Source organism: Salmo salar, chromosome 23 (genome assembly GCF_965601325.2).
Source record: "Salmo salar chromosome 23, fSalSal1, whole genome shotgun sequence".
Lineage (NCBI taxonomy): Eukaryota > Metazoa > Chordata > Actinopteri > Salmoniformes > Salmonidae > Salmo > Salmo salar.
Genome location: NC_138313.1, coordinates 3,560,195 through 3,586,746, shown reverse-complemented (window position 1 = coordinate 3,586,746; position 26,552 = coordinate 3,560,195). Strand labels below are relative to the sequence as shown.

The following is a 26,552-nucleotide window of genomic DNA, read 5'->3' as shown; positions in this document are numbered from 1 at the left end:
ACCGGCACCCCCCAGAATATATTGTTATTTTTTACTGTTCCTCTTTAATTACTTGTTACTTTTTTATCTTATTCTTATCTGTATTTTTTTTAAACTGCGCTGTCGGTTAGGGTCTCGTAAGTAAGCATTTCACTGTAAGGTCTACACCTGTTATATTCGGTGCATGTGACTAATACAATTTGATTTGATTAGAAGCACAAGCATTTCGCCACACACATTAACATCTGCTAACCATGTATGTGACCAATAGCATTTGGTTTGATTTGAATGGATCCAGGCAGTGGGACAGCAGGGTTTGGGATGCATGTTCCCCGGTTTCAGATACACCACTGGTGGCGGCTGTCTGACGGAGCGTCATTCTTCTCTGCTGAAATACAAGCAGTAGAGTGGTCATTGGGATGGGTGGAAGAAGTGGGGCCTAAAATGGTAATTTTGTGTTCAAACTCTGCTGCTAGTCTGGTTGCACTGAGAGAAGGGAAGTCAAATGCACGGCCAGACCTGATAATATAGCTGTTGATGGCTCTTAATTAAGGTGGGGCAGAAAGGGTGTAAGGTAGGTTTTCTGTGGGTCCCAGCTCATGGTGACGAAGGCTGCTTTGAAGAGTGAGGAGGTAGATGTGATGGTCCCGTTAGGGGGGATGGAATGTAGGAGCATCATAAGAGGGGTTGACCCAGGAGTGGCAATGTGAGTGGAAGAGAGATGAGGGGCAGTTTCTCTCTATCCAGAATTATGTGAGGCAGTACGTATCTTGGGAGGGAAAGGAGGAATGGGGTTCTTTTGACAAGGCTGAGGTTGGGGCATTGTGGATTGCTAGTGGGGAAAAACCCAGATGGAAAGTGTAAGGAATGTGGGATGGTAGAGACTGTGAAGCATGTTGTGTTATATTGCAGACAGTATGCTGAGGATATTTTTCGGTGAGCTGACTGAGTTGGGTGTAATGTGTAACCACATTTTTCCTTGTAGCTATTTTGGGCACAAACAACAGGCAGAGCGAAATAGCAAGTTGTTGTGGTTTCTTTAGTCCACCTGCCTGCACCTACGGGTGTATATTTCACTCTCCAGCCTGAGAAAGGCAGCAATACGCATTACCGCGTCTAGTGCGCCGGAAACGGACACGAATAAGAAGAAGCCACCCACACACATAGAACAATGAGATTTAGTTATACAAATATTTGACAACCATGCGCCTTACTTCCGGTTTCCGCTCCCGCCCCACTCACAGCCATCTTGGTTTTCTTTCTGAACAAAAAAAAGGGGGTGAGAGAATAACACTGACGGGGAGAAGCATATTAGCAATTGTAGAGACTTGACGGAAAGACGGATGTAGTGATACAATACGATATGAAAGGAAAGGGAGCAGGTGAGGTGGAAGACCAGCCGCACCCCGTATACAGCTAACGTTAGCTAGTAGTTAGCCAGCTAAGCTAACTGGCTAGTGGCTAACCAGTTCGGGACGGATTAAGTAGCTAGTCAGTCAGACAGCTAGCTAAGCGAGATAGCTTATGCTCAGCCCTACGGATACCCAGCCTAGGACATTGAGAACAAATCAAATTCATCGTCGGATGTATGTGAGAAGGAAATCGATGACAATGCATCGTACGTCGATTTGAGACGCTCCATTGAAGAGACCACCAGTAACGTTACTAGTATTGGAGAATATATATTTTTTCGTAGCTAGAGCGGGATCATAACAAGCCGTGGTAAGTGTTGCAATTTATTGTCAACAATGATGGCTAGCTAGTTAGCCGTCCATCTTAGCGCTATTTAGCCAGTTTGCGATTCTGGCCTTGGCGTGTATTTAGCATCAGAATAGGTTACTTATCAATTGACTGAAATTAATTGACTGGCCAGCTAGCTAGCTAACGTTAACTGCCGTTGCTGGCAAGGCACAGCTAACTAGCTTGCTAAACTAACGACTGTATGGTGTTTGCAGACATCCATGGATAGCTAATTAGCCAACATGCTAAACTTAAGTCAACTGACAGTGACATGCTTGAGCCCAAAAAATCATGTATTGTAACGACCCTGGTTTTATAAGCGCGGATATCGACCCTGCCGCTTGAGCATGTTTTTGGGGCACAGTCGATAGCGCGCTGGACTTCGGGCTAGAAGGCCGAGGGTTCGAGACCTGCACCCATCCTGTTTCTTTACAGTATCATCCTAACTATGACATTGTCTAATATGGATAACTAGCTAGCTAGTTATCTAAATGACCACACTTATTTGAGAATACACTGACTTGTACACGTGTAGTTTGACAAAGTTGAAAGTGAGTGAGACTCATTGTATATTAGATCTTATTCTTAACTAGCTTGCCTAGTTAAATAAAAATTAAATGCATGGCGAGGCAAGGCCAAGCCTAGGTCCTAGTTGAAAATACATCCCATCCTCAACCTAGGGCGAGACCCGGGTTTGAACCCCGTCTGTCACTCAAGACTCATTACATGCCATGACACCATAGAAATAAGTGAATGACACATTATGGCTTTATTGTAGCCAAGCATTCCATGACCCAATTCCTTTCTTCCAGAATTAGTTCATCTAGCTACATGGCTAGAGCAGATTTGAATGCACAGTCCCCCACGTTCATTTGCCCACAGTTTAGCTACTAGCTACCTACTTTACTATGATTCACATCACGCTGTAAAAAGGGTGAATACATACTAGAACAAAATGGGGGAAAATAGGGAATGGAAATTAGTGTAACGTTGGAGAATTGGATCAATTTCAAACCAAAAATATAGGCCATGAATTCACAACAGCTCAATATCTCCCTAGTGTTTATTACTTGACAACACCTATCGGTGATATGCTCAGTGCAGCCACTGATGACATCGCAGTTAACTAGAACAAGATGTAGGTCTTCTGTGCTAACATGAGTCTCAAATTGAGCACCAATAGACTGTTATTGTGTAACAGAGCGTAGCATATTGAATATTTTACTCTAAAGCGGTGGGTTTGGTTCACTGGATTTCTATAAAGACCATACAGTCCATGTAATGTACTGACATGGCATGTCCTTTCCACACACACCCCACCCCTCTTCACACACACTCTTGCACACTCACAAACACTTGTCTCACACACATTATTTTAAAGGTTTGCTTTAAAGAGAGCATCCCAAGCCCAGTGGGGGCCCTGGGGCGATGTCTTGATGCATTCACTCCAGACTGAATCACTGGAGCTGGTTACGTTAGCTCTGCTCTTTTCTCTCCAGCGGTCACACTCAAAACCAACAAAGACTTAGGCATCCTTACTTTCTTTATTCCTTGAAACAGGCTAATCACTGATCTCACATATCATGAAGGTGGAAGGCCATGCTCGCACCTATACAACCATGTGAGATCAATTATTATTTTGAGGGAAGGAGGCGGCATTTGACGAGTGTTTGAATAGGAAAATAGGAACTTGGCTGTTTAACGGGATAGTTCATCAAAATCTAAATTTGTCCGGTGGTTAGGCTACATGTCATGATATTCCACACCATTTGCAAATCTATTAGATATCTGCAGGTCAGATATCAATCTTGAATGAATGGGAAATATAGGTGTCAATCACTTTTTGACAGCATCCCTTTTGATTCAAACTTAACTTTCTATACATGTTTGCCCGTGGAAGATTTGGTCAGAAAGTTACTTTTTGGACCTGAATGCCAAAACATTCAGAAGATAAAGGTGCTCAAAGTTGACCCATTTTGCATACTCCACCATACCATGAGACATCCATGTCTTCATCACTGGACAAGATGAACAGTTGAGTTTTCTGTCATTTAAAAAGCTTACAAACATGGTTGTAAAACTATTGTAATATTTGTTTAAAAAATATACTGTACCAGTCAAGTTTACACCTACTTATTCAAGGATTTTTATTTTTACTGTGTTCTACATTGTATAATAATAGTGAAGACATCAAAACTATGAAATAACACATGGAATCATGTAGTAACCAAAAAAGTGTTAAACAAATCAAAATATATTTAAGATTCTTCAAAGTAGCCACCCTTTGCCTTAATGACAGCTTCATACACTCTTGGCATTTTCTCAACCAGCTTCACCTGGAATGCTTTTCAAACAGTCTTGAAGGAGTTCCCACATATACTGAGCACTTGTTGGCTGCTTTTCCTTCACTCTGCAGTCCAACTCATCCCAGACCATCTCAATTGGGTGGAGGCCGGTTGATCTGATGCAGTACTCCATCACTCTCCTTGGTCAAATTGACCCAACACACCTCCAGGCTGTGTAAGGGCTTTGTCCTGTTGAAAAACAAATGATAGTCCCACTAAGCGCAAACCAGAAGGCATGGCGTATCGCTGCAGATTTCTAAGTAAATCACTGACACTGTCACCAGCAAAGCACCATCACACCACCACCTCCATGCTTCACAGTGGGAACCACACATGTGGAGATCATCCGTTCACCTACTCTGCGTCTCACAAAGACACAGCGGTTGGAACCAAAAATCTCAAGTCTGGAATAGAGGTCAACCGATTACGATTTTTCAACACCGATACCAATTATTGGAGGACAAAAAAAAGCTAAATAGACTAAATAGATGTAATGTATTATATTAAGTTAAAATAAGTCTTCATTCAGTATTGTTGTAATTGTCATTATTACAAATGTATAATATATATATATTTGTAATAATGACAATTACAACAATACTGAATGAAGACTTATTTTAACTTAATATAATACATAAAATCTATTTAGTCTCATTTAAATAAACATGTTCAATTTGGTTTAAATAATGCAAAAACACAGTATTGGAGAAGAAAGTAAAAGTGCCATGTAAAAGCTAACTTTTAAGTTCCTTGCTCAGAACATGAGAACATATGAAAGCTGGTGGTTCAATATTCCCAGTTCTTCAATATTCCCAGTTAAGGAGTTTTAGGTTGTAGTTATTATAGGAAATATGATGCGTCGACTTTCTCTATACCATTTGTATTTTTAAATGCCTTTGACTATTGGATGTTCTTATAGGCACTTTAGTATTACCAGCCTAATCTCGGGAGATGATAGGCTTGAAGTCATAAACAGCGCTGTGCTGTTTAATATTGCCTGCTAACATGAATTTCTTTTAACTAAATATGCAGGTAAAAAAAATATATATACTTCTGTGTATTGATTTAAGAAAGGCATGGATGTTTATGGTTAGGTACATTTGTGCAAAGATTGTGCTTTTTTTCAGCAATGCTCTTTTGTTAATAAATCACCCGTTTGGCGAAGTTGAAGTAGGCTGTGATTCGATGATAAATTAACAGGCACCGCATTGATTATATGCAACACAGGACAAGCTAGTTAACTACACATGGTTGATGATATTACTAGGTTAACTAGTGATTATGTGAAGATTGTTTTTTATAGGATAAGTTTCATGCTAGCTAGAAATTTACCTTGGCTCCTTGCAGCCACAAGGTCCTTTTGACGCTGCACTCACGCAACAGGTGGTCAGCCGGCCACAGTTTCCTCGTGGATTGCAATGTAATCGCCGTCCAAAAAGGCAGATTACAGATTTATGAAAACTTGAAATCGACCCTATTTTAATCGGTCGACCTCCTAGTTTGGACTCATCAGACCAAAGGACAGATTTCCACCGGTCTAATGTCCATTGCTCGTGTTTCTTGGCCCAAGCAAGTCTCTTCTTATTATTGGTGTCCTTTAGTAGTGGTTCTTTGCAGCAATTTGACCATGAAGACCTGATTCACGCAATCTCCTCTGAACAGTTGATTTTGAGATTCCTTTTGTCTATATTTCTGTGTTTTCAATATGTTTCCTGTGGAGGATTGACTGTATCATTTCAAATGACAGAGATTCCATTTCAAGTCAAAATTCTCTGTGAACCTCCAACCATCTTTGTTGTACCATTTTTTTAAAGTAGAAATTTCTATTTTATTCCCATTTTTAGTACATTTTTCAGTCATAACATGACACCCACCTTGTATTCAAGAGCAGGCTGTGTCTCAACCGATTGCGGGCACAAAACAAAACTCAGATGACTTAAAATAGGGTCTAAGCTACAACATGCGAATATGAAAATCTGAGTTCACACGTTTTTAGATAATTGAAGATTTAACACAGGCGGGGGGAATGATGTCATTTTTATAAAATAAAAATTCAGAAATTATAAAATATACCGAACAATTTAAACGCAACATAAAACCATTTCAAAGATTTTACAGAGTTACAGTTCATAGAAGAACGTCAGTCTATTTAAAATAAATTAGGCCATCTATGGATTTCACGTGACTGGGCAGTGGTGCAGCCATGGGGGGGCCTGGAAGGGTATAGGCCCAGCCAATCAGAATGAGTTTTTCCCCACAAGGGCTTTATTACATTATCATTTATTACATCAGTCCAGGTTCCTGACCTCAGATGAGACTGCAGGTGAAGAAGCCGGATGTGGAGGTCCTGGGCTGGCGGGGTTACACATGGTCTGCGGTTGTGAGGCCGGTTGGATGTAGGCCTGTTACGGTTACTGTATTATCGCCTCACCGGCGGTCACGAGTCATGAAGGCAATCAAATACCACGTGACCAGTTAGTCACGGTAATTAGGCTTCTACAAGCTCTGATTCTGCGGCTGGTCATTAGTAGCCTACCAAACTTGCTAACTGCCTGTAAATCAGCACTCTATCGTCCCTCTAATCACTCTGGTGTCAATGCAACTGTATTCAGAAATCTAATCAAATATTTCATGAGAGTCCATGAGCTCATGTTGCTCAACATTTCTATAGGCTATGCAATTGCGCGAGGAAAGAGTGGCCTCTCTTAAAAAGAGGATCCTATCAGCTTTCTATAGGCTAGGCATACTATATTTGTTTCTGAACTTTCCTAATATTAAGCACATTGCTTATCTTTACAACAAGAGTCTAGCCTACCTGGCTGGCATGAAAATGAAGCACGGGAAAAGTGTCCTCCATTCGCTATTTAGGTGCATAGATGACATGTGCGTGACAATGGGCCATTCTAATTCAAAACAAATTTCACACACATATATATGAAACATGTATGGAAACAGTTTAATTAACACTACTCAGTTAGCAGGCTCAAGCAAGCTAAAATCCACATGGTAGCAAAAACTATCAGAAATTGTTAACTAGTTATAAATTATTTAAACACACTTTTCTGTAGGCTACTATTTACTAGTTAACAAAAAATCATATATGTCATATAAAATATATTCACCCCACCCAGTATTGTAATCAAAACATACCAGAAAGCATGTAGTCCTTGTCTCAGACTGTAGTAGTGTGGGCTCAATAGCATCTCATTAGTGTGCAAGATCTTGAGAATCAGCTGAACATGTGATGGAAGAATGCACTGTGCATGCAGAGGGTTGCAATTCCATTGAATTGGGGATAGTTTAAACAAAATATGCCACAAGATCTAGAATTGCCTTGTGTATCCCACAAAAAAGGTTCACCGTTATAAGCTAACTTTTTTGATGAATTTAAGCCACATTCCCCAAATTAACTTCCCATGGAAAATTTCCTGGAAATCTTCCGACCCTTTACAACCCTTCTAGTGGTTATATTAATTTGAGATCTATCGCATCCCACAACTGTACAAGACTATGTTTGGAATATTTGTATTTCTTGCACAGAATAGAATAGGTCTTCTTTTGTACTGTGGAGGATAGTAGATTGACATAGTCTAGTGCTGTTCGTTAGGCCTACTCATCTTGTTGATTGATGAAAAGTAAATGTGGACAGTTCTTCCAGTATCTTCAATATGCATATGCACCTCGGAATTAGATAAGGACGCGCGCAGTTGTGTATTCGATGTGTCTGTCTTCACTTGTAGCCTATGAGAAAGACCCGATCACGTGATGGAGAGCAATGTGAGTGAGAGGTTCTTCGAAGGGCGCAGCACTCATGGAGAAGGGCACAACGCAGCACTCCGGGCCAAGGGCACAATGGCCACTGCCGCCAGGAAATTTGAAGCATTATTAAGTTCTTGTCAAATTGTGAATGAGACTGAAGTGTGTGTGGGTGTATAGCCTGTGCAAAAAAAACAAAGCAGAGCTCATGCTTTTCAAGCGACTTTTTTCAAATCATCGTTAGTCGCATCAAGCAGCCTTACCATGTATTAAAAATCAAAACGTAGAGCAACCAAAGTTACCACATGAATAAATCTAAATTAAGCATATAGGTGTGCCTATTTCTTTGTTTAACTGACGTGTATACCTATATAACGAAGGTACATGACGTAATGACGCTACGTAAATTTTTGCGCTATACTTGCAATACAGCATTCCAAACTAGCCCACAATGTCTGCTGTGTGGATCGAGCAGTCAACAAGTCAAGCAGTCATTTGAAAGAGTAACAACCTTTCAGCAAGACAACTCAGGTGAAATCCATTAACGCCAAGATAATGGAATTCATTGCCCTTGACAATCAACCGTTCTCTGTCGTGGGTGATGTTGGCTTTCGGCGACTGGTCGAGCACCGTTAACACTACCAAGTGCACTATTTTTCCGATGTTGCCCTACCGGAATTACACAGTAATCGCGTCACTGCTATTAGCTTCACAACATACATACTGTGGAATGCCGTTTGGGTCTTTGCGTGTCAAAGATACAGTAGCACTGTCAAAGCTGTACAAAAAAGTCAGCAAACAAGCAAACCCCAGCTATGGTTAACACTACCAAGTGCGCTATTGTGTTTACAATACCGCTTTGGTTATAAAGCATTATTGGTTTGACCGCAACTTCTGGGGTAGCAAGCTTTAGCTTGGTACCTAGCTAGCACCAATACAACCAGCCTGAAAACAATGACCAGTAGAAACTGCAGTCATTTTCATTATTCTTAGCAATGATTTAGGAATCCTTGTGAGTAAGTATTAGCCTGGTTGCCACTTGTTGTTCGCCTATTGAAATTGTACTTCAGTTCATGAAAATGAAATAACTAGCCAGCTACTTAACCTTGTTGCTCAAAGCTAACGTTATAAGCAGCCAACTAACTTCATCTGCCTAGTGAGGCTCAACCGGACCAGGTTATGTGTTGTGAAGATTGCCACAATAAGGATTGGGCACAATAGTGGCATTTGCAGTTTGCTTTCAAAATAAAAGTATGTCATTGACAGATGCAAATGAATACAAATAGTAGAATTATGCCTTTTTAAAAAAAAAATTAAAGGCTAACCACAAAGTCCACTATTGTGGCTAATCCTTATTGCGACTAGCTTCACATAGATGGGTCCGACCACCATTAATCAAATAAGAACTGTCTTATAAATTATGGTTATTTCAGATGATGACACCTAGCTATATAGTTAGCTAGCTAACTATAACTACTGAAACAGATTGTCGTTTTGCTATGTTTTTGGGGAAGAACATTGTTTGCATCCGTGAGCTAGCTAGCTAGCTTTTTTTTATGATGGCACTGTAGGTGTGCGAGACAACTTTACCAGCATCATAGCATATGAATCGTTGTGACATATGAAATATGAGTGATTGTGTAATAACTACGCAAAGAAATTATGAACGCGTTAAATTATGTGACGTGCGGTCCTATTCAGGTCCTGGTTGGTCAACAAACTTATTTTACATGTGGAATTTGTTAAATAGTGTGAAATAGTATATTTTTTGACACGCAAAGACCCAAACGGCGGTCCATAGAAATCCTGGTTGAGAATGAAACGACTGAACAAATGAACAACAAAACAGCTCAGCAAGTAAGTGAAAGAAATAGGTTTTGATTCTGTTTTACTGGTATTGGGGACATGCGTAAATGCCAACAAAAACACTTTTTGTGTGTGTGTGTGTGTGTGTGACCTTTATTTAACTAGGTAAGTCAGTTAAGGACAAATTCTTATTTGCAGTGACGGCCTACCCCGGCCAAACCCAGACAACGCAGGGCCAATTGTGCGCCACCCTATGGGACTCCCAATCACGGCCGGATGTGATACAGCCTGGATTCAAACCAGGGACTGTAGTAACGCCTCTTGCACTGAGATGCAGTGCCTTATACCGCTGCGTCCATGTGTGTGTGCGTTAACTATTTAACTGCACTATAATGCTTAAAAGGCCGTTAAAATTTTAAATATCGCTATTGTTTTTTTGGCAAGGAAAATATTGGATATCGGTATCGGCCAAAAATTTCATATCGGTGCATCACCACTATAAAATGCCACTTTAAGCAAATCTTGAGCTAGTGTAACCCACAGCAGTTTGGCATAGCCAGATCAGGACCTAACGTAAGGACAACTCCGAGTATGCTTTTCTGTTCTTCTGAAATAGACTACATTTTCTTCATATCATGTTTCTTTAGACCTGTCTAAAATAAATAACTGATTTATTGTGAAGGTGTAGGCTTTATTACATGGATTTATTAGACTTTCTAAACTGTAGATGTTCCAAAGGTCTGCATCAGTGGCTTGTAGGCTGTGTGTGAAAGCCAGGAGATGCTAAATGTGTTTATTGTGTCAATTCCCCTGAGACCAACAGTTATTTGCTTGACAATCATCGGCTGACTAAATTTCGTGACCGCCACAGCCCTAGTTGGACGTACTGTTATTTCTCTAAAATTACGTTGGAGGCGGCTTGTGGTAGAGAAATTAATGTTAAATTCTCTGGCAACAGCTCTGTTGGACATTCCTGCAGTCACCATGCCAATTGCACACTCCCTCAAATATTGAGACATCTGTGGCATTGTGTTTGACACAACTGCACATTTTAGAGTGTCCTTTTATTCTCCCCAGCACAAGGTGCACCTGTAATGATCATGTTGTTTAATCAGCTTCATGATATGCCACACCTGTCAGGTGGATGTTCAACTATGTTTGATTGAAAAGGATCAGTCTGTGTTGATAGGTAGCAAACGCATTATTTTTATTGTAATTTCAGAATTTCCATAATATATCTGCAGTAATTGTGTAATGTTTCACAGTATTACTTACCTGTCAGTGTTGTGATTGGCTGTGATAATCGCCTAATGATTTCTCACGCCTTAGCGGCATCTGTTCTGAATTTGTGGCTGTGTTTTCTGGGCTTGAGCCTTTGACTTTCGGTGTTGGTCCACCAGCTTCAAACAGCTGTAAAAACAATATTTTCTGCTATTGGAAATATGTTTCTAGCGATTTAGATGGTACAATGATTCCCTACACTATTCATTGCTTGTTTTCTCACAGAACTGAAATTGAGTGAGCAGTGTGTAATTTTAGCAACAAGGAAATGAGAGCGATTTCCACTATATAACACAGCCACAAAGTCAAAACAGCTTTCCCAGTTTAACAGTGGGAGAAATCAATAGGCGACTATCCCAGCGAATCACAACACTGGCATGTAAGTAATACTGTGAAACACTATCATTCCACAATCACTGCAGATAAATGATGGGCATTTTCTGAAATTACAAAGCAGAAATGTAAACAAAATTGTGTAGCACCTTAAGTTATGAGTAAACCATGTCTCTGCTCTCACAGCACTTTTATTTACAGTTAGACAGAGGGACAGTTGTGTGTGCACATGCCATGCAAGCTGTAGTGAAAGTTTGTGTATCCATCACCATGATATGTACGCTAGCACTCTCTGCCGAGGTTGAGACGAGTTATACATTTTTAACATGGATTTGTTATTAAGTGCACTTTGTGAGAACTAACCTCCCTCTCTTTCGGTTCCTCTCCCCTCTCCGCACTTGTTCTCAGCCCTTCTATCTCTATACCCTTCTTTACTCCTCTTTCTCTTTCTACCTCATCTATTCCCCTACCCTTCTTCTTTCTCAATCCTTGTTTCTCGCATTTTCTCTTCCACTCTGTTCTGTCCTTCTCACTTTCTTTTCCCACCATATCCACCTTTCTCCTGCCCCCCCCTTTAAAAAAAAATATTTATTCCCTCCTAATTTTCTCTTTCTGTCCACCAGGCCCTGGCTATGCCCTCGAGTGTGCGGGCGGGCAATCTAAAGGACCCGGATGTGGCTGAGCTCTTCTACAGAGATGACCCCGAGAAGCTTTTCGCTGACCTCCGAGAGATTGGCCATGGCAGTTTCGGGGCTGTCTACTTCGTAAGGGAACCTTTTATATTAGGGGGAGGGGAGAGTTTTGATTAAAAAAGTGTGTGTGTTTGCTCTCCTTATCAAAGTGTGTAACAAGGTTTTTTGAGAGTTTGTATGAATGTCTGTCCTTCTCGATGCTGTGTCCGACAGGCCCGAGATGTGCGCAACAACGAGGTGGTGGCCATCAAGAAGATGTCCTACACCGGCAAGCAGTCCAACGAGGTGAGCCAACCCGCGCGAGCGCGCTTAAGTTGACGAATAGAAACGGATGTGTTCGTGCTTGGCTGGAACAAAAGCCTGCACACTCAGGGCCCTTACATGGGCTTTTCAAGAATGGCTTAGAATTGTCCCTAAACAATCTACTTTTTTTGTCCATTTTCCATGATTCCCTGTGGCCTGATGTTTGGAATTAACCCCTGCTCTCTCTCGTTCTCCTCAGAAATGGCAGGATATCATCAAGGAGGTGAAGTTCCTCCAGAAGCTCCGTCATCCCAACACCATCGAGTACAGAGGATGCTACCTCAGAGAACACACGGCATGGGTCGGTATTAGCAGTGTGTGTGCCCCAAGTACACTATTTGAGTGTCGACTAATAATCTGTCCCCCCCCCCCCCCCCCTCTCTCTCCCTCAGCTGGTGATGGAGTACTGTTTAGGCTCCGCCTCCGATCTTCTAGAAGGTTAGTACACCAGAGATCAACTGCAGGGATTATTTTGAGTCATGTTTAAGGGCATTGAGCATGTTTTTGAAGCTTTGTATATAACTAGACTCTCCCTCTTTCTTACTCTCTCTGTGTGTGTGTGTAGTTCACAAGAAGCCACTACAGGAGGTGGAAATAGCTGCTATTACCCATGGTGCACTACTGGGCTTGGCCTATCTTCACTCCCACAACATGATCCATAGGTAATATTATAAAAATATATGCCATTTTAGCAGACACTTTTATCCAAAACGACTTAGTCAAACAACTACTACTACTACTACCTCTTGGTCCATGCTACTGTGTTGTCCATATGCTGTCACTGTGCACTGTCTTAGAGCAATTCTGGCTGTTCGATTCCAGTTCTGTTTTCAATGCTATGTCTTTCGGTCTAGTCTGTCATCATTGGTTCTACAATCTCTCAGTAACGTCTCAGGGATTTTACTCAGGTGCCGTTTCAATAACCATTCCATTGTTGGATAATCATTCCATTGTGGCCTTAATAGCCTGGGCTCATTTTCCCGATAGCGATGGAACTTAGGCTTACAAGTGTTTCAACTATGGATCTTTCCTACACCGGCCGAAGATGTAACGTGAGTTTTTTTTCCAAAACACCACTACAAGTGTGTCGTTGGAGCATGTGTCATCACTAATAGGATCGAAAGAAAAGGAGCGCTGCTCTCGGGAACAGCTTTCTCCATTCAAATATTTCCTTAACGTTCAAATGATTTCACAATACTGACGCAGAGAAAGAGATTACCACCTACGGCTGCAAATATTGAGGCAGTTTACTCTAATGCTTACCCAATAAAAATGCTAAAGAATCACAGATTTGGCACATTACGCACATAATATATTGAGACAAGTTTTAAACGGTAAGCCTAAAAGTAGCAAAATAAAACTCAATTGATTGAACATGAAATGTATTTCGATATGATTGAAATAGGCCTATAGCTCACTGTTTATATTTTTGTGCAGTCAACTGTTTTAATTTTAACCGTATTTTTAAACCTTGCTTGTTTGTATCAATTGCAAAGACTTTGGCAACGTATTTGTAGTCAACTTTGTTCTGAAGTTTTTGCAGTCACAGAGAGGTGGATAAACCATGCGATTCTGTTTTAGCTGAGATCTGTGTATAAAGTGATTCGGGAGGGCAAAAAAAGCATGTAATGACACAATTAGCTGTTCTACAAGTGGTCTGAGGTAGGCGTTAGATTACGAGAGTTTAAGTACAACGTTAATAACGATTGCTTGGCGATTTAACGATTCTCCTTTGAAGGTTCTATTGATGAACTTAACCTTAAGATGCTTTTGGGAAACCGGGCCCTGGCCTCTTCTATAACATATATGCTATATAGGGTTTGTCACTATTGCAAAAGACGTTTCTAGCCTTAAGGGTCTTTCCTGGTTAAGGGTTAAATCAGGGGTATATATGAAAGGAAACATTCCAGGCCGCTCTTGAGTGTCTACAATTGTATAGAAAGTATGCAGAAATTATAATGGACCTATATACTGTGGACTATATATACATCTTTTTTTATTTTCTTCAAATAACTGCCCTATTTCTGTCCCGCAAATTAATTTTGACAAACAAATTGGTCCCTTTAAAATCTGTGTGGCCCTCCGTTGAATTTTGAAATCCCATTGTGGCCCTTGAGCCAAAACGTTTGCCCACCCCTGGTTTAAATTAATATGTTCAACGTCGTTATCTCCTCACTGTTAACGTTCTGTTACCGTTGTGTCAACATTGTTTTTGTCACATTGTGTTAACATTGCTCCTCTCCTCTCAGGGATGTGAAGGCAGGGAACATCCTCCTGACAGAGCCTGGCCAGGTGAAGCTGGGAGACTTTGGCTCTGCCTCCATTGTTGCCCCCGCCAACTCTTTTGTAGGAACCCCCTACTGGTGAGGAGCTAGAACTGCAAACTGTGGACTATTCAATTCCTTGTGTACTGCTGGTTTTCTCCTGTGAATCTCCAAATCCTCCCCCACCCCCTGCCCTACACACAAGGGATGGTACACTCTTTTTAACCAGTGGCTGATTATAAAGGGATGGTTCACTCTTTTTCCAGGATGGCTCCGGAGGTGATCCTAGCGATGGACGAGGGTCAGTACGACGGCAAGGTGGACGTCTGGTCTCTGGGCATCACCTGTATAGAGCTGGGTAGGCATTGCCATGGCAAGAAACCACTTCCTAGGATCTTCATAGCAACACACTATTCACAATCTCTATGGTACTGTAGAGAGGGAATGCCGCCCTTGGACACCACATCAAGAAAGAGATCTAACAATGTAGTATAATATAGGAAATATGAAGGTGTCTTGGCAAATGGCTCCACAGTGAACTTTGACCCCAGGCCCTCAGTGTGACTCCTGTCTGAGTGGTCTGACCAAATCCCTAACCCCTGGGAGTTGGTAATAGTCTATGTTGTGTATGATTGTCCCGGCATTGTTACTGGAATTTTAAGAGACTCAGCACTAAGCTGCTTTGGCTGTTAGCTAACATGTCCTCTCTCTCCCTTCTCTCTCTATCACTTGGTCACTTTCTCTCTATCTCCCTTTCCTTCTCTCGATTGATCTCTCTTCTTTTTATACCCTTTCTCTCTCTCTGTCTCTCCCTCATCTCCCTTTAGCGGAGAGGAAGCCTCCTCTGTTCAATATGAATGCTATGAGTGCCTTATACCACATCGCCCAGAATGAGAGCCCAATCCTAGCGTCCAATCACTGGTGAGCGTCACTCTTCCTCATGTACATTTCTCCACTCACTTATCCGTTTGTCATTCACCTAACCTCCTCTCTTGCTTAACTCTTGAACTCCTTTTTTCTTCATCTCTCCTTTACATCACTGTCTCGTTGTCTCTTAACGCTCTTTCGCTCACTCACCAGCTCTCTCTCACTCACCAGCTCTCTCTCACTCACCAGCTCTCTCTCACTCACCAGCTCTCTCTCACTCACCAGCTCTCTCACTCACCAGCTCTCTCACTCACCAGCTCTCTCACTCACCAGCTCTCTCACTCACCAGCTTTCTCTCACTGTCTTCTGTCTGACTGAACTCTCTTCTCTCTCGTGCCGTAGGTCTGATTATTTCCGTAATTTTGTGGACTCCTGTCTACAGAAGATTCCACAAGACAGGCCTATCTCTGATGTGTTGCTGAATGTAAGAGTGCAACACACCTTTTTCTTGTTCTTCCTCTTCCTCAGTTTCTCTCTCTAAATCTTTGCAACCCCCCCCCCCCTTTTCCCCTCCTTCCCCTGTCTGTAGCACCGGTTTCTGTGTCGTGAGCGTCCCCTAACGGCGGTGATGGACCTCATAGCGAGGACCAAGGACGCAGTGCGGGAGCTGGACAACCTCCAGTACAGGAAGATGAAGAAGATCCTCTTCCATGAAGCCCACAACGGACCAACCCCAGAGGGAGGCGAGGAGGAGGAGGTAAGGGCTCTCCCCCATGTTAGTAAGGCCCATAATGAACCTCCTCTGGTTGTATGGTGGGGAGGAGGAGTTATGGGGCACACTTGTTAGGGCAGATATGGGTCGATCACTTACAGTGCCTTCAGAAAGTATTCATACCACTTGACTTATTCCACATTTTGTTGTTACAACTTAAATTCGAAATATATTTTTTTATCCCCCATCTACACACAAATACCCCATAATGACAAAGTGAAAACATGTTTTTATAAATGTTAGCCGATTTATTGAAAATAAAATATAGATATCTAATTTACATAAGTATTCACACCCCTTAGTTGATTCATGTTAGAATCACCTTTGGCAGCGATTACAGCTGTGAGTCTTTCTGGGTAAGTCTCTTAAGAGCTTTGCACACCTGGATTACTTATTTGCATATTAATTATTTAAACAAATAATTCAAGCTCTGTCAAGTTGGTTGTTGATCATTACTAGACAGCCATTTTCAAGTCTTGCCATAGATTTTCAAGCCTATTTACGTCAACTAACGCGGCCACTCGGGAACATTCAGTGTCGTCTTGGTAAGCAAGTCCAGTGTATATTTGGCCTTGTTTGAAGTTATTGTCCTGCTGAAAGGTGAATTTGTCTCCCAGTGTCTGTTGGAATACAGACTGAACAAGGTGTTCCTCTAGGATTATGCCTGTGCTTAGCTCTATTCCGTTTCTTTGTATCCTAAAAAACTCCCTAGTCTTTGCCAATGACAAGCATACCCATAACACGATGCAGCCACCACCATGCTTGAAAATATGAAGTGATGTTGGATTTGCCCCGAACATAACTTTGTCATGAATACAAAGTGTTATGTTTCTTTGCCACATTTTTTGCAGTTTTACTTTAGTGCCTTGTTTGCAAACAGGATGTATGTTTTTTAATATTTTATTCTGTACTGGCTTCCTTCTTTTCACTCTGACATTTAGGTTAGTGTTGTGTCGTAACTACAATGTTGATCCATCCTCAGTTTTCTCCTGTCACAGCCATGTAACTCTAACTGTTTTAATGTCAGCATTGGCCTCATGGTGAAATCCCTGAGCGGTTTTCTTCCTCCCCGGCAACTGAGTTTGGAAAGATGCCTGTATCTTTGTAGTGACTGGGTGTATTGATACATCCAAAGTGTAATTAATAACTTCCGCATGCTCAAAGATATTCAATGTCTGATTTTTTTATTTTTGCCCATCAACCAATAGGTTCCCTTCTTTGCAAAGCATTGGAAAACCTCCTTGGTCTTTGTGGTTGAATCTCTGTTTGAAATTCACTGCTTGGCTGAGGGGCCTTCAGTAATTGTATGTGTGTACAGAGATGAGGTAGTCATTCAAAAATACTGTGAAACCCTGTTATCGCGCACAGTGAATTCAAGCAACCTATGACTTGTTAAGCACATTTGTTCTCCTGAACTTATTTAGGCTTGCCGTAAGAGGTTGAATACTTACTGACTCAAGACATTTCATCTTTTCATATTGAATTTGTAAAAATGTCTAAACAAATCCACTTTGACACTATTGGGTGTAGGCCAGTGAGACAATCTCAACGTAATCCATTTTAAATGCAGGCTGTAACACAACATTTGGGAAAAGTCTAGGGGTGTGAATACTTTCTGAAGGCACTGTATCTTATGTTAACTTTCTGCCTCTGCCTGCCTGTGTCTCTCTCTGCATGTTTCTGACTGTCCGTATCTGCCTGCCTGTCAGTGTATAACGTCTCTCTATTTTTCCTCTCTCCTTCCCCCTCCCTCTCACCCAGGAGGTGGAGCAGTACCTGCTCCGTACGGGCACTGTGGGCAGCATGGAGAGTTCCCAGTCTGTGCCGAGTATGTCCATCTCCGCCAGCTCCCAGAGCTCCTCGGTCAACAGCCTGGCGGACGGCTCCGACGACAGCAATGAGATGGCCATGATGACCGAGGGAGAGCACACAGTCACCTCCAACTCCTCCATTATACACCGCCCTACCGTAAGTCAGAGAGAGAGGTGTGCGTGTGTGAATGGGGTTTGGGTGAGGTGGGGGGTGTATGTGGTGGGGGGGAGATGGCTATGATGACTGAGGGAGAGAAGTCTCCTCCATTATACACCGCCCTACTGTAAGTCTGAGAGAGGTTGTGTGTGGTGTGCCTGCTAGAGGGAGAGAATGTGGTGGTGTGGGTATGTGGTAAATATGTCAGGTGTGTGCAATTGTTTGTGGCCATTAATTAAACTTCCCTTTCCTGAATTATCTTTTTCTCTCCTTGTCCCCCTCCCCCAGGGTCAGGATAATATCTATGATGACCCATACCAGCCAGAGATAGACCAGCAGCAGCCCTCGTCAGCCGCCCGCCGCAGGGCCTACTACCGCAACCGGGACCACTTCGCCACCATCCGCACGGCCTCCCTGGTGAGCACATCCCCAAACCCCTCTCTCTGACCCAACCACTAACCATTCTCTCTGACATGACCGCAAACGCTAACCCCTAAACCTCTCTTTCTCTGATACGACTGCTAACACAACCCTCTAACCCCTCTCTCATACTACTATGAACGCTTGTTTGTTTTCTTACAACTACTTTGCCTAAGCTTGATTGAGTTTGCCTGCGATCCAATGGAACAGTCCCACAACTGGAAACCCCGCCCACCTCTCTCTCCAGGCAGGCTCAATCGAAAACTCAAATATGTCAGATACTATTGAAACACATTCCCTCTCTTTCTTCCACTCTCTCTCCTCCCATTTCTCTCTCTTTTCCTCCCATTTCTATCTACCCTCTCTCTCCAGGTCACTCGTCAGATCCAGGAGCACGAGCAGGGCTCAGCGCTGAGGGAGCAGATGTCTGGCTATAAGAGGATGAGGAGGCAGCACCAGAAACAGTTGATGGGCCTGGAGAACAAGCTGAAGGCTGAGATGGATGAGCACCAGCTGAGACTAGACAAAGAGTTGGAGAACCAGAGGAACAGCTTCGGAGGAGAGGGGGACAAACTGGGCAAGAAACACCAGGCCATACTGGAGAAGGAGGTGAGGAATGACAGGACTAGAGGAAAGGAGGGATGGAGAACCAGAGCTTTGGAGGAGAGGGGGTCAAACCGGGCAAAAAATAGATGAACAGAATGTAGTATTTTTCTCCCTTCATCCCAATATTGTGGCTATATCCGGGAAGGCCAATGTTCCAAAAGCTGGGCCTAAAATGGATCATACAAAAGATTTTGCTATGAGATTTGTGAGCATGAAAAAAAGTATATTTGTTGGTCTTATGTGATAAATAAGGAGCATCCAGATGCTGCACTTGATGAATTTATGAAATTGCTTCATCCAATTATTCATAAACATGGACCTGTTAAGAAACTGACTGTTAGAACTGTTAAGGATCCATGGATTGATGAGGAATTGAAAACTGTATTGGTGAAAGAGATGGAGCAAAAGTAGTGGCTAAGTCTGGCTGCACATCTGACTGGCTGACTTACTGCAAATTGAGAAATGATGTGACTAAACTCAACAACAAAAAGAAGAAACTGTATTATGAAGCCTAGATCAATGATATAATGAATGATGAAGAAAAAAAACTTTGGAGTACTTTAAATGAAATTATGGGCAAAAGACATTCAACTCCTTCTTTTATCGAATTAAATGGCTTTTTCATCACAAAACCACTTCATGTTGCCAATTATTTTAATGAGTACTTTATTGGCAAAGTAGGAAAACTTAGACAGAAAATGCCAACCACGAACAGTGAGCCATCGTATTCATGTATAAAAAAAAAATAATAATAATAATGAAAGAAAAGCATTGCAAGTTTGAATTTTGTAAAGTTAGTGTGACATTTACTCCTGAGGTGCTGAGCTGTTGCACCCTCTACAACCACTGTCATTTATTATTATTTGACCCTGCTGGTCATCTATGAACATTTGAACATCTTGGCCATTTTCTGTTATAATCTCCACCTGGCATAGCCAGAAGAGGACTGGCCATCACTCATAGCCTGGTTTCTTCCTAGGTTCTGCCCTTTGTAGGGAGTTTTTCTTAGCCACCGTGCTTCTACACCTGCATTGCTTGTTGTTTGGGGTTTTAGGCTGGGTTTCTGTACAGCACTTTGACATCAGCTGATGTAAGAAGTAGAGGTCGACCGATTATTATTTTTCAACGCCGATACCGATTTATTTATTTGTAGTAATGACAATTACAACAATACTGAATGAACACTTTAACTTAATATAATATATCAATAAAATCAATTTAGCCTCAAATAAATAATGAAACATGTTCAATTTGGTTAAAATAATGCAAAAACAAAGTGTTGGAGAAGAAAGTAAAAGTGCAATATGTGCCATGGAAGAAAGCTAACGTTTAAGTTCCTTGCTCAGAACATGAGAACATATGAAAGCTGGTGGTTCCTTTTAACATGAGTCTTCAATATTCCCAAGTAAGAAGTTTTAGGTTGTAGTTGTTATTATAGGAATTATATGACTATTTCTCTCTCTACGATTTGTATTTCATATACTTTTGACTATTGGATGTTCTTATAGGCACTTTAGTATTGCCAGTGTAGCAGTATAGCTTCCGTCCCTCTCCTCGCTCCTACCTGGGCTCGAACCAGGAACACATCGACAACAACCACCCTCGAAGCAGCGTTACCCATGCAGAGCAAGGGGAACAACTACTCCAAGTTTCAGAGCGAGTGACGTTTGAAACGCTATTAGCGTGCACCCGCTAACTAGCTAGCCATTTCACATCAGTTACACCAGCCTAATCTTGGGAGTTGATAGACTTGAAGTCATAAACAGCGCAATGCTTGAAGCACAGCGAAGAGCTGCTGGCAAAACGTACGAAAGTGCTGTTTGAATAAATGCTTATGAGCCTGCTGGTGCCTACTACCGCTCAGTCAGACTGTTCTATCAAATCATAGACTTAATTATAACATAATAACACACAGAAATACGAGCCTATGGTCATTAATATGGTCGAATCCGGAAACTATCATCTCGAAAACAAAATGTTTTTCCTTTCAGTGAAATACAGAACCGTTCCGTATTTTATCTAACGGGTGGCATCCCTAAGTCTAAATATTCCTGTTACATTGCACAACCTTCAATGTTATGTCATAATTATGTAAAATTCTGGCAAATTAGTTCGCAACGAGCCAGGTGGCCCAAACTGTTGCATAGACCCTGACTCTGCATGCAATGAACGCAAGAGAAGTGACACAATTTCACCTGGTTAATATTGCCTGCTAACCTGGATTTCTTTTAGCTAAATATGCAGGTTTAAAAATATATACTTCTGTGTATTGATTTTAAGAAAGGCATTGATTATGGTTAGGTACAGTCGTGCAACGATTGTGCTTTTTTCGCAAATGCGCTTTTGTTAAATCATCCCCCGTAGTCGGCTGTCTTTGTTAGGAAGAAATAGTCTTCACAGTTCGCAATGAGCCAGGCGGCCCAAACTGCTGCATATACCCTGACTCTGTTGCAAGAGAAGTGACACATTTTCCCTAGTTAAAATAAATTCATGTTAGCAGGCAATATTAACTAAATATGCAGGTTTAAAAATATATACTTGTATTGATTTTAAGAAAGGCATTGATGTTTATGGTTGGAGCAACGTGTACCTAAGCGATTATATGCAACGCAGGACAGGCTAGATAAACTAGTAATATCATCAACCATGTGTAGTTAACTAGTGATTATGATTGATTGTTTTTTGTAAGATAGGTTTAATGCTAGCTAGCAACTTACCTTGGCTTCTTACTGCATTCGCATAACAGGCAGGCTCCTCGTGGAGTGCAATGTAAAGCAGGTGGTTAGAGCGTTGGACTAGTTAACCATAAGGTTGCAAGATTGAATCCCCGAGCTGACAAGGTAAAAATCTGTCGTTCTGCTCCTGAACAAGGCAGTTAACCCACCGTTCCTAGGCCATCATTGAAAATAAGAATGTGTTCTTAACTCTTACATCTAGATGTTCCGCTAGTGGAACGCCTCGCCAATATCCAATGATAGAGCGTGGCGCGAATTACAAACTCTTCAAAAATCCCAAAACGTCCATTTTTCAAACATATGACTATTTTACACCATTTTAAAGACAAGACTCTCCTATATCTAACCACATTGTCCGATTTCAAAAAGGCTTTACAACGAAAGCAAAACATTAGATTATGTTAGAGTACCCAGCCAGAAATAATCAGACACCCATTTTTCAAGCTAGCATATAATGTCACAAAAAACAAAACCACAGCTAAATGCAGCACTAACCTTTGATGATCTTCATCAGATGACACTCCTAGGACATTATGTTATACAATACATGCATGTTTTGTTCAATCAAGTTCATATTTATATCAAAAACCAGCTTTTTACATTAGCATGTGACGTTCAGAACTAGCATACCCACCGAAAACTTCCGGTGAATTTACTAAATTACTCACGATAAACGTTCACAAAAAACATAACAATTATTTTAAGAATTATACATACAGAACTTCTTTATGCAATCGCGGTGTCCGATTTTAAAATAGCTTTTCGGTGAAGGCACATTTTGCAATATTCTGAGTAGATAGCCCGGCCATCATGGCTAGTTATTTTGACACCCACCAAGTTTGGCACTCACCAAACTCAGATTTACTAAAAGAAAAATTGGATTACCTTTGCTGTTCTTCGTCAGAATGCACTCCCAAAATGGCGTCCAATAATACCGATTTCCGATTGTTATGAAAACTTGAAATCGGCCCTGATTAATCGGTCGACCTCTAGTAAGAAGGGCTTTATAAATACATTTGATTGATTGATGGGAGAGGTTCAGATTATCGATCAATAATGACACACCTCCGGGCATTGACAACTTAGATGGAAAGCTACTGAGGATGGTAACTGACTCTATAGCCACTCCTTATCTGTCATATCTTTAATCTGAGCCTAGACACATGTTTGTCCAGCCAGGCTGGAGGGAAGCCAAAGTAATTCCTCTACCCTTGAGTGGTAAAGCGGCCTTTACTGTTTCTAACAGCAGACCTATAAGCTTCCTGTCAGCTCTTAGCAAACTGTTGAAAAAAAATGTTTGACCAAATACAATGCTATTTCTCTGTAAACAAATTAACAACAGACTTTCAGCACTGCACTGACACAAATTACTGATGATTGGTTGAAAGAAATTGATAAGATTGTGTGAGCTGTGCTGTTAGATTTCAGTGTAGCCCTTAATATTATTGACCATAACCTGTTGAACAAACACGTTTTATGGCTTTTCAACCTCTGCCATATCATGGATTCAGAGCTGTCTATCTAATAGAACTAAAGGGTTTTCTTTAATGGAAGCTTCTCTAATGTCAAACATGTAAAATGTTGTTTACCGCAGGGCAGCTCTCTAGGCCCTCTACTCTTTTCTATTTCTACCAATGACCTGGCATTAAACAAAGCATGCGTGTCCATGTATGCTGCTGATTCATCCATATACGCATCAGCAACCATAGCTAATGAAGTCACTGAAACCCTTAACAAAGAGTTGCAGTCTGTTTTGGAATGGGTGGCCAGTAATAAACCGGTCCTGAGCATCTCTAAAACCTAAGAGCATTGTATTTGGTACAAATCATTCCCTAAGTTCTAGACCTCAGCTGAATCTCGTAATGAATGGTGTGGCTGTTGAATTACTTGGTGTTACCCTAGTTTACAATCTATCATGGTCAAAACTAGGGATGCATTGATATGACATTTTTGGATGATACTGATATCCAATATTTTCCTTGCCAAAAAACCTGATAACGATATTTAAAATTTTTGCGGCCTGTTAAGCATTCTAGTAGTTAAATAGTTGAAACACACGCACTGACCAAAAATGTATTTTGTTGGCATTTACGCATGTCCCCTATTACCAGTAAAACATAATCAAAACCTATTTCTTTCGCTTACTTTCTGTGCTGTTTCGGTGTTCATTTGTTCAGCCGTTTCATTCTCAACCAGGATTTCATCATACATGTCAAGCAGTGAAGTTTTTGCTCTGTCTGTCTGTGTCCTCTTCTGTCATGGTCCTCTTCCTTGCTGCGCACTGTCACTGTGTCTGTTTCTATCTTTTCCAGCTCTGTCTAACATTTCACGTAAACCTTGTTTCTTGTCTGCATCGAAGTAGCGGTCCTTGTATCTACCAATGACGTAAATGTACCATCGAGCATGGTGGCGACACAGTAAAGAGGCTCAGAATGCCACCGACTCGCTTGTTCACAGCCTCTAGAGTACTTTTGCAAGTTTTAACCCCACGGTCTGTCAGCAGTTTTGTTGAGCAGGCATTTCAATGCCATGACAGAGGGTATCACGTCTGCTGCAGACGCAGTTGATAAGCTTATTTCTTGAGTCAGTTGTTTGAGTGGAGCTAGGAGTGTGTTCATGTTCACAAATGCCATTGAAATGGCAGTAGCGCTATGAGAACCAGCACATTCTTGAGCATGCAATACGGCTTTCCTCAGTACGACATCCTCGTCGACCCACTGTGCTGTCAGACTCAGCATGCTCATGGGGCTGACATCGCTGGTCCAAATGTCAGTCGTGAAGCTAATAGCAGTGACGCCCATAACAAGTAGCTCATGGATGTGCGTTTCAACAATACTGTGTAATTCCGGTAGGGCAACATCTGAAAAATAGCCCCTACTTGGTAGTGTGTACCGGGGCTCGAGGTGCTCGACCAGTCGGCGAAGCCAACAGAGAACGGTTGATTATCAAGGGCAATGAATTCCATTATCTTGGCGTTAATGGATTTCGCCTTTGCATGTCTCGCTGATATTTTCTTAATTTTTCAAATGACTGTTCGACTTGAACTTATTTAGTTGTTTAAAGTGGGAGCTTAGTTTTTTTTCTGCTTTTGTTCTACGTAGTCTCTGAACGTCTGGGGGTGATGCACTTTCAAATGAGTAATTAGGTTTGTTGTATTGAAATATTTCACTTTCTCCCCTCCTGCTATTATTTCCAGAGCACAAACGTTGCATATTACCTTTTTGTTATCTTCCTTTGAAACTTCTAAATAGATCCACACGGCAGACATTGTGGGCTAGGTTAGGAATGCTGTGTTGCGTGTGTAGCGCTGTATTTTTTTGTGTGGCGTCATTACGTCATCTACCTACGTTATATAGGTATGCACGTCAGCTTTGACATCGGTATTGCACATCGGCGTTAAACTAGACATCGAGCCGATGTTGGCATCTTTAGCTAATATCGTCCGATTCTGATATGCTTACCGATATATCGTGCATCCCTAGTCAAAACATGTAGATTCAATGGTTGTAATGATGGGGCGCTCCCCATAATAAAGAGATGCTCTGCTTTTTTGATAACGCATTCCAAAAAGCAAGTCCTCCAGTCTCTGGTTTAGTCTTATATTGATTATTGTCCAGTCTTGTGGTGAAGTGCTGCAAGGAAAGACCTAGTTAAGCTGCAGCTGGCTCAGAACAGAGCGGAACATCTTGCTCTTCATTGTAATCAGAGGGCTGATATAAATACTATGCATGCCAGTCTCTTGGCTAAGAGTTGAGAGACTGATTGCTTCACTTCTTTTTATAAGAAACGTGTTAAATTCCAAATTGTTTTCATAGGCAACTTAGACAGCTCTGACCTTACCAGGGGTCTTTTCATTCCCCAAATCCAGAACAAAATCAAGAAAGCGTACAGTATTATATAGAGCCAATTTTGCATGGAACTACGTTCCATCTCATTGCTCAAATGAACAGCAAACCTGGTTTCAGAAAATGGGTAAAGCAACGTCTCTTCCCTAATTGACCTAGATAGTTTGTATGTATTGATATGTAAGCTTTAAAAAAAGCTGTCTGTTGTTCTGTATTATGTTTTGTGAGGACCCCGGGAAGAGTAGCTGCTGCTTTTGCAACAGTTAATGGGGATCATAATAAAATGCCAAATACCTCCCTCTCTCTCTCCCCAGACCAAGGCAGCCCTAGCTGAGGAGAAGAAGTTCCAGCAGCATATCCTGAGCCAGCAGAAGAAAGAGCTGACCAGTCTACTGGAGTCTCAGAAACGCCAATACCGTCAGCGCAAGGACCAGCTCAAAGAGGTACAACCTTATTCCAACCACATGTTCCAACCACACGACTACCTTATTCCAACCACACGACTAACTTATTACAACCATACAGGACAACAATACAGTTGCAGTCACATGGGGCTGACGCAGGAGTGACTGGTGTCACCCTCTAACCCTTCCCCATGTGTTGTTTTGATTGGCTGGTATCACATTCTAACCCAGGGTTCCCCAACTGGTGGCGCGCAGGCCAAATTTTATTTGGGCCCACTAATTTTTCTGAGCAAAATATAAAACAAATGTATTTTTTCTTGTTTCACAGACTGTAAAAACACCAGGAAATCAATTACAGGTCTTACATTTTTTGTTTTAGAAATCTGTTCCCAAGTATTCCAACGGATAATAGTGAAACAAGTCATATACAAATGTA

The 26,552-nt window shown here is 41.6% G+C and overlaps 1 protein-coding gene across 3 annotated transcripts in view; it reads left to right on the top strand.

Moving 5' to 3' along the window:
• The first annotated feature begins 890 nt into the window (after positions 1–890).
• Positions 891–26,552, top strand: part of LOC106583946 (serine/threonine-protein kinase TAO2) — a 45,390-nt gene continuing 19,728 nt past the window's right edge. The window contains exons 1-15 of one of the 3 annotated variants that reach the window (XM_014168650.3): positions 891–1,701; positions 11,864–12,004; positions 12,146–12,217; positions 12,435–12,536; positions 12,628–12,673; positions 12,801–12,897; positions 14,485–14,598; positions 14,766–14,857; positions 15,327–15,420; positions 15,769–15,850; positions 15,956–16,123; positions 17,900–18,106; positions 18,395–18,523; positions 18,899–19,135; positions 26,027–26,155. In XM_014168650.3, coding sequence (XP_014024125.1) covers positions 11,873–12,004; positions 12,146–12,217; positions 12,435–12,536; positions 12,628–12,673; positions 12,801–12,897; positions 14,485–14,598; positions 14,766–14,857; positions 15,327–15,420; positions 15,769–15,850; positions 15,956–16,123; positions 17,900–18,106; positions 18,395–18,523; positions 18,899–19,135; positions 26,027–26,155 — 1,701 coding nt within the window. In that variant the 5' untranslated portion in view covers positions 891–1,701; positions 11,864–11,872. The remainder of the gene's footprint in view (positions 1,702–11,863; positions 12,005–12,145; positions 12,218–12,434; positions 12,537–12,627; positions 12,674–12,800; positions 12,898–14,484; positions 14,599–14,765; positions 14,858–15,326; positions 15,421–15,768; positions 15,851–15,955; positions 16,124–17,899; positions 18,107–18,394; positions 18,524–18,898; positions 19,136–26,026; positions 26,156–26,552) is intronic. The other 2 variants (XM_014168648.3, XM_014168649.3) reach the window with 2 other exon arrangements.